Raw genomic sequence first — 12,723 nt, 5'->3', positions numbered from 1 at the left:
AATTAACTATAGTCTTTGGTATTATTTGATTTTGGTCCACATTTCCTTACTGAGCAGCCCTTTATAGAGGGAGTCACTAATTTCCTTTGCTCCAGACAAGCACCATTTGTTGGACTCTGTTCTTGTAGTTTCTTCTGATACATAAAAGTTAGGTGCCACGATTAAGCTTGCTTTTTTTGATTAACTCCCAGCAAGACCACATCCATTGTAAGGAGGCAGTTCTTTATTCTGCAGTGAGGTCCAAGTTGTTTGAACATAATGAATGCCAAGTTTTCAAAGAAAGGAAAACACAAACACTGGCAAATGTAAGGTGGCAATTTTTTTTTTAGTTGGATTGGCTTATGCTTGCAAACACACGATGTGCATTCATCTGAAAACACATTTTAAACAGTGCCTGCTTTGCATACTAAGTGGACTACTTCTTTTCTAGTGTCATGGCCCCACTTTCTGCCCTTTTTCACAGCTCAGGTTAGGTTAGGGGTACCTAACTGCTTTAAGACCTAAAAATATCCTACATACTTAATAATAGAGGGCTTTAAAATAACGGGAGTATTTTTTCCACTTAGTTATATATTTAAAGTTAAAAAGTAAAGTATGGTTTACTAATATGAATTCAATGTCAAAAGCAAAGCAGCGCTCCGCAGGATTTAGGGCAGCAGTGCAGGCTCTCCTGGACCTAGTGCTCTAACTATGGACTGAGCAGATGAAGAATTGGGCTATCCTGAACTTGGGCCTGCAGCCCACTGCATCCCTGCTTGTTGCCAGCACTGCTTTAGTCCACTGTGCTTAAAATAATCATTAAGGTGAGTTTTAAGGTACCATTTAATCCACCGAGGTGCAGAATTAAAGCCAAACACACGCTCACATGACAGTGACAATGCTCCTCAGCAAAGGACACAACACAAAGCTCACTGGCAAGGCAAAGATGGTTCAGGTGACTTCTTACACACTAGGTGCTCTGCTCTTTGTTGGATCTGACAAAAACTGAAGATGATCCTATATTGTAGCTTCCCTGAAATTTTAGCAGTGAATGTTATGTTGCCACTGCACACATCTTTTCCTGCTCTCCTTACATCTCTCTTCTGCTCACTAGATGTGATATCTCTTCTAGAGAATTATTGTGCAGAAAGGCTTTTGAGTATCCACTATGATACAATTTTTTAATTAGGCAAATTGCATATTTTTTCCATACCAGTCCTGCCTCAATCAACCCATAGATAAGCTCTCAATTGCATTATATAGGAAATTGCTGTATTATCTGTGGGGTTTTTAATACATGAAGCTGATTCTTACAATATTACTGATTCATTCAAAGTGGCTACCAATTATTTCCTTATATTTAGATAGACATGAACCAGAAAACTTCTAAAAATCTCGACTTAGACTGAAACAACAACCTCTCTTCCCTCTATGCTAACTTAAGGGCTAAAGCCAATGAACAGACAGATAAAGAGAAGAGACAGGAAACAAAGCTTGCCTATATTGTAGACCAAAGGGACAGTATGTAAAACTGAGGCAGGGATCTGCTGAAAACAGTGGGACTCAAAATAATGCATTTTTGTATCAACCTGTGTACTACCTGGACAATTCTGCATAGCTTAATCCAGCCCTTGCTATCACTATAAAGGTTTGACTCTGTCACAGGCTGTAAGAAAAATATGTAATTTGAGATTGAAAAGGAAATCTGAATTCACTGTAGGTTTTACCTGATAAGAAGTAAATAAATATATATAGCTAAGGGAAAAAAGCTCTTTTCTCCATGGACATAATCCTTCCCAAACAATCAAAACTTCATTCCTCAAAGTGCAAAGTACCTGAGCTCTGTTGCACTAACCCTTTCTCTTTATTTCAAATACCTAATGATCACATGAGCATTACTCACATCCTTATCTTCAGGCTTTGGGGACCAACCTCAGAGGCCTTTTCTTTAGCATTGGGCAAGTATATTAATAGTGTACAATTTCCTGGTTTCTTGAATTCTTCAACTTGAAATCCACCATCATATAGATTTTAAATTAAATTATGGGTTCCTGGAAGCTAATGGAAAGGCCACCCAAAGGAGGGTGTGGTGGTACAAAGCACAGCTGTGAATGCCACAACAGGTGGCTAGCAGATGGATGGCCCAGAGACAAATACTGGCAGTAGAAAGGGTAGGCTGTGCAGAGCACCTGAAGCCAGAGAAGGACACAATTCTAAGGAGGTGATACACAGAACGTAATGAAGACTTGTCCTCCTTTGTCATCCATTTTCTGTTGGACTTTGTATGGAAACACTGCCTACAGCACTGACATCTAAATGGCTGGGCTTGGCTGGAGGGGTACTTCTCTCCAACGTTTTAAAGCTTAGTATTGCAGACTGCAGTGGTGAGTACATGAGCTAGGTCATGAAAAAATTACTGGTTTTAGAGTGATCTGTCACCTTCATAATAAAAGTAAAATATGCATAAAGGAAAAAGTAATATAGCTTGGGGAAGAAACTATGTTCTAGTTAGTTAGCTGGTTAGATAAATCAGCCTTCTAGCCTTCTAGCTAGAGGGATCTTTTGCCTTAAACATTTCTGTTGCATGCAACTGTTGGCAATACCATTTTCATTCCGGGAAGCTTTTCTCATTTTCTTTTGTAGTCAGCAAGGTGGAGATGGAAAGGGGGAAATCATGAAATACAGTGCCAAACCACTAAAAGGTGATTGTGAATTAATATATGACCTCTGATAGCCAGTGGGTGAGATTTGTAGTTGTGCAGATTACTCTTACTAGATGATATAGGCTTACTGAAAAAAAAATGAAATTAATAAGACCATAATGAAAAAAACAGTGGAGCCACAGGCTTCTTTTACACTTCACAGAAGAAAAATGTTTTAATAAAAAAATAATAAACAGAGCTCATCTTGGATCTTGGTAAGAATATCTGCAAAGTCAAACATGTAGTGGTAAAAATTACATCATCTGTAATCTTTATACCAACTGCTTTTCTTCAAACAACAATAACACAGAAATGCTATTCTGGGCAGAACTAGTCGCTGTATTGTTTTCCATTAGATATACAATCTAGAATTATTCCAACAGCAAGCTGGGCATGAAATTTATTAAAACCTGTACCAGTTGCATCAGCCCTAGTAACTCACTGCCTATTTTTGCTGCTCACAATATTTCAGTCAGGCTTCGGATAATACTCTGAAAAACCTGTCAGGAATTAGCACCATTGCTACTCAAACAAAGCAGATAATCCATCGTCACTGAGCATGCCCAGCCTCATAATACTTCCTGCTTCTGAATCCACCACACTGGTTTCACAAATTTCAACACTCAGAACATAATACAACCCCTTCTCCTTCTTCCATGACCAGTCTGGCCTGCACCATATGCAACATGGGAAAAAAAAGTATTGAAGATGCAGACTTGAAGACATTGACTGCTCTTTCTTACCTCTATTCCTTCCTTGTTTAAGGCATATTCATCAAAGTTCAAAATAGCAGTCTTGATGGTGCGGGGAGGGGGCAAGACAGTCAAGCCAATATTAATGGCATTGCTTCGCTTTGAGTCCAACACAATGATCTCCTGTCGCTTCCCGTCTGCAGCAGTTTTCTTGGTAAAGAAGAGAACAAGGTCATTATTCCTCTGATCTGTTTTATAAAGGAAAAGTCACTCCTTTCACTAATGACTTCCTCCCCTTAAAGAAAGCTGACACTGAGTGTAAACCTGATTTATTTTTAGGCATCAAAACAAGTGGAATTCTTGTAGCACATCCTCATCCTATCAACATGAGCTGCCAGGATTCAATCAGAGATCTGAACACTGCTGTGCAAAGCAGAGCTAGTCTGACACAGTCCTCAAAAGGGCAGTTTGGGGCAGGAGCCAGTCTGAAAAACACCTGAAACTGCCTCTGCCAGCCCAGAGCTCTCTTATGCAGCAGGACTGGCCAGTACGGGACTGATGGGGCAGTAGCAGGGCAGCCAGGGAGCTCCAGGGCTCAATTCCCTGTTGGATGCACCAATCTGGACCCTCTCTCACTTGTGTGGCTATCTGGGAAACAGAGTAGTTCCCACCTGCCTGCCAGCATTCTCCTGTGTTATAAATCCACCTCGGACACTGGCAAAGGAACCGTAGGTGACTCTCTGGAGGCACTGGCATGGTTTTCTGACCTTTGGCTGCCAGGGGAATGCTATATGACCTTGCTGCTCATTATATGTCTGTCAAGTCCTTCATAGATGCAGAAAAATTTCAACCCTTGTGCCTTTTACAAAGTTTTATTTGAGACTATCCATATCCTTAGATCTTACCTCCAAATACTACTAAGTACAAATAATACCAAAATCACAAAGGACTGGCAACATATGCTTTAAATCTGTTCCAGAGTACACCCAAGGAATTTCTTTCTCTTTCTCCCCATCCTTATAGTGGCAAAATATGAACCAACTATGCAAGGTGACTCAAAATCCACTTATATGGCATAATGTAGTGTTGAATGTGGTCTTTGCTTTCACACCTCAGCATGTCTCTCTTTCTCTCTCTCATCATCCCATGCTAGAAGATGTCTCTTTGGTAACTATGTATGTCATGCTGGGTAGCTGAAAGGTGAGAGGAAACTGCTCCTCATACTGTGATTTTTTCCTCCCTCTGCATATATGTGAACATTGTAAACATGTTTTCTGTGGTTCTTCTGCATTTTCCCTATCAGAGATAGACTGAGGAATGCCATAAAGCACAGGAGCGTAGGGAGAAGTCTTGCATGCTGATGTATCAGTCTTTCATCTCTTGTGAACTTGAGGAAAGCCCAGGAGGAGACTTATTGCTCGAGTCTCAATCTGTGCTCAGGATTGTTTTTTATTACTGAGCTTTGTCCTTCACTTTCTTTGGGTCTGCACTACAGCCACCAAGACACAAGATACCCCACTGCCAGGCCTACATGCTGTTTTTGAATTGGAAGTTAGTAAATATGATTTCATCAAAGCACCTCCAGCTGTGGACAGCCCATAATGGGGAATGCAGCTGTATCATTAAAAAGATACCTTTTTCTGGCATAGTTCAGAACCTTGCTTGCACAGGAAGAGCTTTGCCCACTGGTTCCTGCAGCTTGCCCAGCACCTGTATGATACCACAGTCCTTTCATCACACCAGAAAAACTAACGTGGTATGATGCAACTTTTGTGTCCACATGGGTCTGAAGGCAGGTGCTGTTTACAGGAATTAGAAATACCACATGTGTATGATCAGAGAAAGTAATAAGAGGACTGGTTTTTTTTTTTTTAACTTAAAAAGAAACAACAATTTTGCAGTAAACAGATTAAATTTTAGGAGAGCAAAGATAATATTTGTTTTCAATGTTTTTTGATCAGATCTGTCAGAACAGCTCTCTTCTTAACAGCTAAAAAGTATCCCCAAAGCCTTCCTGAATTTTCCCTTTTTTAAATAATAGACTCTTCTTTTTCTTGGGGAGCTACCTGAAGGATGTGAGATGCAGCTTCTCCTTTAATGCAGTAACTTTTACTTCCCAAGCCACTAATCACATTCTCAGGACCACAGTTAGTGGCCAAGACCACATTAAAACCAAAGAGGGTTCACCAGAGACTGCTTCCTCTTGAGCTGGTATTGCACTAAGCCTTTTTAAAACCACCACTTTTTACCTTGTCCTTTGGAGCACAAAATTAAAATAATTTATGCAGAAGGGGAAAGGCCAGAGGAAAGGAGTTAAATTTAGGCTTCCCACATGTGGTATGGGTAAGTAAGCCTCAAATCTTCAGCTCTGTTTTTAGGCTCCTAAGTCTGACAAGAGAGACATATTCATTTGGGGGATGCAGGACTCTCACAGCTGGGATCACTGCGATCCCTACAGTGCACACACTCCCTAACAACGAGTTATGAAAGACAGATGAGCTGCACAGGGCATGAGTGCATGGAGGTATTTTCCAGAGCTACAACTGCATATGGGATATAAAGTGTTGGGGTGGTAACCCTTTTCAAAAACAGAAACTGAAGAGATTTTAAATCCATTTTTGGGATGATGTCTGAGTTCCAAAGAAATCCTTTCCAAATAAATAAAAGGATGAAGAAAAGAGAAAGATTTTACTACTATGAACTTTACTACCTTACTGCTAGGAAAATAATTGCTTTTTGTCTGCAATGAAATTGCACAGGTGGAAGTGTCTGACTGTTAAAATAAGCTACAACTACTAATTTCTATGACAATATTTGGTGACTTCAATCTATGCTTTATAAATTCATTAACAGATAGTGAGTTAAAATGCTTGAAGAAACAGTGAACTAGTGCACTTGATTTTATATTTTAATGTGTCAGTGTGAAGTGTAATCCCTCAATTTCTAGATATATTATCATATCAAATTACAAAAGTAATGATAAAATACAAATGTACCAGGTAGTATAATCTGTGGAAAATAAACACTTCTGCAATGTATTAACAATTATGGTGAATTTAGACCTTTACAAAACCTAACTGGCCACATTCTCTTGTACCTGTTGAAGACTGGGTAGTCCAGATGGATTATTTAAAACCTACTACCATCCCACAGAAAGTAATTTGCAGTCTGATGAGAACATAGTCTTAAACATGCCTCTTTGCTTTAACTCATATGGGAAGCAGAAAAAATTAAACAACTTCTCAAGAGGTCATATAAAGAAATAATTATATTATAAGCATCAATTCAGAAGTATTTTCTGCCTTTAAAGTTGCAAAAGTCTGCATCAGTAGTGCAAAAAAATCTACCTTAATAGTGAGATGGATATTTTTAAAATATTTTTTTAGATTTTATTTTATTTCTATCTCAATTAGCAAGGATTTAATACAAGAGATTTAAAATGGAATCACTCAGCTGCCACTGACTTTTTCCAGGATATCTGTATGTAATCTTTTTCAGAAATTCTGGTCCACATTTGTGACTTGTCTTAGCATTTACTGAAATTGCAACAAATTATTTCAAAAGGACCATGTGTCTAAGCATGTGTACATGAAAACAGATTCCTTCCTTTTTCTCTCCTACTAATTTTTATGCCTGTGGGCACATGGTGGATCACTATATCCCACAGGGTATACATGAATCAGCAAAATAATACTTTCATGCAAAACCGAGTGGATGGTAACAACAGCATTTGATTAAGGAGTGTCTGCATGTTTTCACTTCTCTTCACAGAAAAGTAAACACTTTGAAGTACTTTCCCAAAGTATCTGCTTTGTTCAGTGGAGTGGAAAGGAAGGAAATACTACACTGGTTTGGAGGGGATACCTGATCATTCCTTCTATGGGCAATATAATATTTTATAATATTGGCAATATAATGCAGGGTGCTCTATTCTATAAAACAAACCATCTGCAACTAAAGGTGCTCCACGAAATAATATCAATGTGCAAATTCTCAGCATGGCATAAGTTTTCCTAAAATCAAGAATCTCCTCTCTCAGTCCCAGCCCCCAAAATCTTGTATTATGTCCTACAATTTTAAATCCACTTTATTTTATTATAGTCTATTGTGTTTAATGAAAAACTTCTCATGAGCCAGGAAGTAGCTGTTTATAGTTGTGTGTTGTGGAAATCACAGTGAAGGATTAGAAACTGGAGGAAAATTGGTTACAGCTGTATGAGAAAGCATGTGCACAAGATAGAGCCAAGCCCCCCTTTATACACCCTGACTTTGCTTTTCCTCTCATCCTTCTGGACTGCTCCTTTTCCATGCACCTACTTCCATCCCTTAATACGTAATCTAGAAATTTGACTTCTGATTTGTTGCTCTGCACTCTCTTTTTTCAGCTCAACCAACTGAGTTGTGACTCAGACTTTATGATATTATAGAATAAACCTGTTTTGGATTGCAGCCATTGGACATGAGAAACTAGACACATTGGGGAATTTGCTCTCTGGAAGTAAACCAAGCAGTCTGGAAAAATCGACAGCTATCCTAATTTGAGTGTAATCTTTGTACCAAACCTCAAGTCTTTTATGGATTTGGTGGTCTGCTTAATTATTCCCACTTTCTCTTGATCTAAGGACCATCTCTTGCTCTGGAAGATTTGCTGGTTTTCATGAAAACCAGGCAGGAGCTTCAAAAGCCTGCACAGAATTCTACTATGGTACTCCTTGGTCCCCATTGTCTTCTCTGCAATGAGACAATGAGACTTCTATGTCTGTGTTATGGGACAGGGTGGAAGGAGAGCCAAAAGTACAATGTCTCATGCAGAGAGCAGTTATTAGTCGCCAAGGGGAAAGCACCTAAATCATTCCTCAGACTTGCACTAATTTCAAAGAAACCTGGTCACTTATCTTCCAGCCAGAAGCCAACAGCTGTGCCAAAGCATCAGGCAGGTTTGAGAAGCAAGTGTGAGGGAGGGAAAATGGCCAAGGGTAGTTTGGGAACATGCACAATGACTGACTGGAAAAGTAAACAAGTCATAACTCCAACAATTTAGCATTTTATCAAAATTTCATGTGAGAATCAAAGATCAAGAATCAGTCAGAGTGCTCCATTACAATGCTGGCACTTAGCACAAAGCTAGATTTTGGAAATGGCAAGTATGTTATCATTCCACATTCAATTCAAGGAATTAAATATTTTATGGATCTAAGAAAATGCTCTCATTCCTTCCATCTATGAACCATCTGTGTCACCTTTGTATTTACGGGGAGAGAGATGAGGAGTAGCACACCACGATGTCACCAGCATTCCTTCCTCAGCAGAAAAGGAATTAGAGAAATTAATCTTGGCATTGGCCAGATGAACAATCTGCTTAATGTGTTTTTAAAGGTGCTACACCATACGTTTCAGATTTGCATGCATCTGTGTTACAAAAAATTCAGCTAAGAGCAGTAATGGCAGGATCTACATGAGCCATCTCTTTATGTACCTGTTGCTTGCTAGGTACTTGGGGGTTTGATTATAGAAATTCCAATGTTTCTATTTTGTCAAGATGATCAAGAGTGACTATTAGAAAATTTTGAGTTAATAAACTGGATAAGTGACACAGAGAACCTTTACTGTGAGACATCCAGATACCCCAGTGTAGGAGCAAACAACATCTATAATACATAATAGATGTAACAACTTTCTCTAGCTAAAGAGAAGTAAAATATTCAAGGTGCTGACTGTTTTTATATTACTATAAGACATACAGGCATATAGAGAAAACACACAAGCCATTCATTTATTTTAAGAGAGATGGACATTTTTTACTATCATTTAAACTAGAAAAATATTGTTTCCCTGATACCAATTATGCTGCTTAGAAGAAAAGGAGTTTATGTAGCCATGAAAAGCAAATGTTCAGGCTAATAACTTTTTTAAGAGTACTTCAAGTTCCCCTTAAGTGTAACTATAAAAAGCTTCCTTTTGCTGTTGATTCTAATGTCAAACAGCCATGTCATGAGCATTTGTGAGTTTATTTTATTACAATACTAAGGAAGAGGGAATCCTAGCTGCAAAGGTATTTCCTGTGCCAGCTTCTCTCCTAAAATTGCCACATTGTATAAATTAAAGATTTAATACAGGCCTGTTCATCAGTATAAAACAAATACCCAACACCCCTGCAGAGTTCAGCTGTAAACATGGTCCAGCTGATAATTCCATCCTTCAGAACAAAGCATATTTGTAGACTCTTTGCAGCAGATCCAGTCTGATATTCTAACCTTTCCACATAATGATTAGGAAAATATTACCAAGTGAAGAACTGTCAAATACACAGATATGAATCACCACGCTGTGACCTTTTTACAAATGCAACATAAAATATTTCAGAGTCCAGTATCTAGTTTGGCATTCAGCTATGGACAATCTAATGTAAAAGTTGTTGGTATTTGTCACCTGGAGTGATATCCCACAATTGGCAGACCTAAGATGGGAGGGCAACTTGGCCCATAAACCACCCTAGGCTCATCTCTAGTGTCAGGCCATGGAATATCTTCCATCATAGACCAAGCTAGAAACACATCCAGTAATTTCCACTGGTTTGATATAAACAACATAAATCACCTAGATCTAATTCAGAATGAATACCAATACAATAGCAGAAAAATAGCAAACTGAATACAAGCTGTACCTTTGTGACAGGCAGTTCCTTGGATTTAGACTCAAAGAGATGCTCCAGTTTGGAAGTGTCCACCTTAATGGGTTCCAGTTTCGACCACAGGAATTCTCTGCAGCGTTTGTTGTTTTTACACTGCCACTCAAATGGCCGTACCTCATTCCAAAACAGACGGATGGTTTTCTTCTTCTTTATAAATGCTGGCTGACCCCTAGAAACCTGGGGTGACCCTAAACCCTGAGGAGTGCTGAACAGTGGAGGAGGAGCCAATAAATTAGCAGAGGGCGGTGGTGGAGGCGGACATCCAAACAAGGGGGGAGGCGGTGGAGGAGGCAAACCCAGAAAAGAAGGTGGAGGTGGAGGAGGGGGAGCAAGGGAGTCCCCAGGACCCATATCCATGTCCAACACATCTATATCATCCTCCTCCCCCAAGTCTGTAAAATCCATGTCTTTGATTTTAAGTTCTCGAGGATTAGCCATGAGCTGATCCCAGATGTAATCAGATTCCTTCTTTGTCTGCGCTGGTGTTTTCTCAGGGACCTGTTCACTGATTTCATCTTCAGGGACTGCTGTCCCCTTAGCCAGCTCACCACTGTTAAATTTTTCTGCAAAGGCTTTCACACTGCCTTGGTTGTCCAGATTTCCAATCTCCATCTTTTTGACACTTTCATCTTTGGCCTGCTTTGTGGCCTGAAGAATAGAGATCCTGCTGGCTAGGCTAGTGAGTGACTCCTCGCTTTCCTCCGTCTCCTTCTTTTCCTCCTTCGCCTCCAGCTCCTTCTCCTCTTCATCTTTGGGCTTTTTGTTATGCGCATACAACATGTCCAGCATAAACCGCTTGTTGTTGAGGATGTTGCTGCACTGCTCATTCACACCAGCATCCTGAATGGTCTGTGACCATGGACCTGCAATCACACACACAGAGACAGGAGGAGTCAAGGGAAGGAAGTCAGAGCACCAAGAACACTCTTCAACCCACAAAAAAAGCCATTTGCAGGACACATGTACAGCTACTCTTAAACTAGGCAAGCAGCTACTGTGAAAATCTTGAAATAAGATACAGCGCTGATACATGGCCTGGTCTTAATGGGTTGGGAGTAATTCTAAAAAAAGGAAGGAGACTACAGAATAATTTAGTTTGCTAGGGACTATATAACTTCAGGATTTGAATGTTCAGGTTTCTCCTGAAATCTGTGAGGTTTCATTTTGGACTTACTAACTCAGCTCATTTTATACAGTGCATAAATTCTCATAACCTTTGGTATTCCAGAATGGGGCTTAAATATCATGACAATGACACAAAACAGTTTATCATCATACTCTTCACCTGGCTATGTACTGGAACAACCTCAGGAAAATATTATCATATGAAAGAGATCTTTCCTGCTTGATATCAAGGCCAACATGTAGCTGTTTACTTCTCCTCCTCCCACCCTGCTGGCTAGGGAAGGGCAGCTTTCAGACTCTCAGAACCCCCTGGCTGGGTACCTGGGCCATGTTCACAACACAGACTATTGGAATTCCAAATTAGGCTGTATACCCAGGGCACAGCTCTCAGGGCAGTTCAGTGAGTATAAGCATAAGAAATATTTTAAAAATTGTTCATGATAAGAGAGCCTTTATAAAATAATTTTGAACATGCTGCTCCTCAATCACTGTTAACCTCCCTGTTACATGTCAGTGTTGAATGGCTATTGGCCTTCCCACATTACAATCATTTAACAATTCAGTGCAATGAAGCTTCATCTTTCTGACTACTGCTTTTCTCACCAATAATAAGCAAAATACCATGTCTGAGACAGCACCATAAATAACAAATTATAGTGGTCAAACTTTAAAAATATATGATGTAAGCATCTCTGTGACTCCATTTCCCTGAATTTAATACTACTAACCAATGTGGATAATGTGTCTAACAATTATGGTGCTCCTTTTTCCAGTGGGCACCAGATGAAGTGATTAAACATGCAACAATGATAATTCTTCACACTTACTGTATTTCCTGTATGGAATTCTGTTCCCCATAGTCCTTACACATTTTATTGATACGTTTTTCATAAACTCTACTTCTTTTATTTAATCATTTTACTTTGATCGCTAGCCTGACTTTTTTTGGGGTCCTCGTGGTTAAAGTTTTTTTTTTTTTTTTGTACCTGTAGGTTGTCCTTTTTCTTAAACTCCCATTTTATCTTGGTTTCTTCATTTATGCTCCCACCTTTTTCAATACCTTGGGGTCTTAAGTATCTTTTACGGCTTCCTCTGTCAATGGAGTTGCTTTCTTAGTACAACATTTAGTTCTGTGCTCTGAGAAGGTGTCCTCTTGATGAGATTTACATCCAGGGCCCCACAACTCCCTGCCTCCCCTCCCTTAAAACAACACCACATTAAAATGTAGGACCTTGCAGCACAAAGTGTGTGGACAGCAGTGACTCATGCCTCTATTTAGATCAAGCTCTAAACCATGTTTTAAAATCAGTCCAGAGGTTTAACACCAGAAAAAAGACTTTTTTTCAAAAATGGATACAACCTACTTTCTTGCAGATGGATTCACTGCTTCCATTATCTGCTCATTTTTCATCAGACTTGATCCATGGGATTGCTTTTTTACCAATACTTGCTCACCTGAGGCAGTCTCTTAGATTTCTCTCTGAGGTAGCTTCACTAGACATCACTAGACAGCTCCTTCTCCACACCATAGATT

General features: G+C 39.5%; 1 protein-coding gene across 15 annotated transcripts in view; it reads right to left on the bottom strand.

Moving 5' to 3' along the window:
* FHOD3 (formin homology 2 domain containing 3) overlaps positions 1-12,723 on the bottom strand; it is a 368,504-nt gene that overhangs the window by 53,498 nt on the left and 302,283 nt on the right. For all 15 annotated transcript variants that reach the window (XM_085573656.1, XM_085573657.1, XM_085573660.1 and 12 more), the window contains 2 exons: positions 10,038-10,927; positions 3,425-3,583 (listed from right to left, as the gene is read on the bottom strand). In XM_085573656.1, the coding sequence (XP_085429782.1) occupies positions 3,425-3,583; positions 10,038-10,927 (1,049 nt within the window). The remainder of the gene's footprint in view (positions 1-3,424; positions 3,584-10,037; positions 10,928-12,723) is intronic.

This window comes from Lonchura striata, chromosome 2 (genome assembly GCF_050655825.1).
Source record: "Lonchura striata isolate lonStrDom1 chromosome 2, ASM5065582v1, whole genome shotgun sequence".
Classification (NCBI taxonomy): Eukaryota; Metazoa; Chordata; class Aves; order Passeriformes; family Estrildidae; genus Lonchura; species Lonchura striata.
The sequence above is the reverse complement of the archived record's forward strand: the minus strand, read 5'-3'. Positions and strand labels throughout refer to the sequence as shown.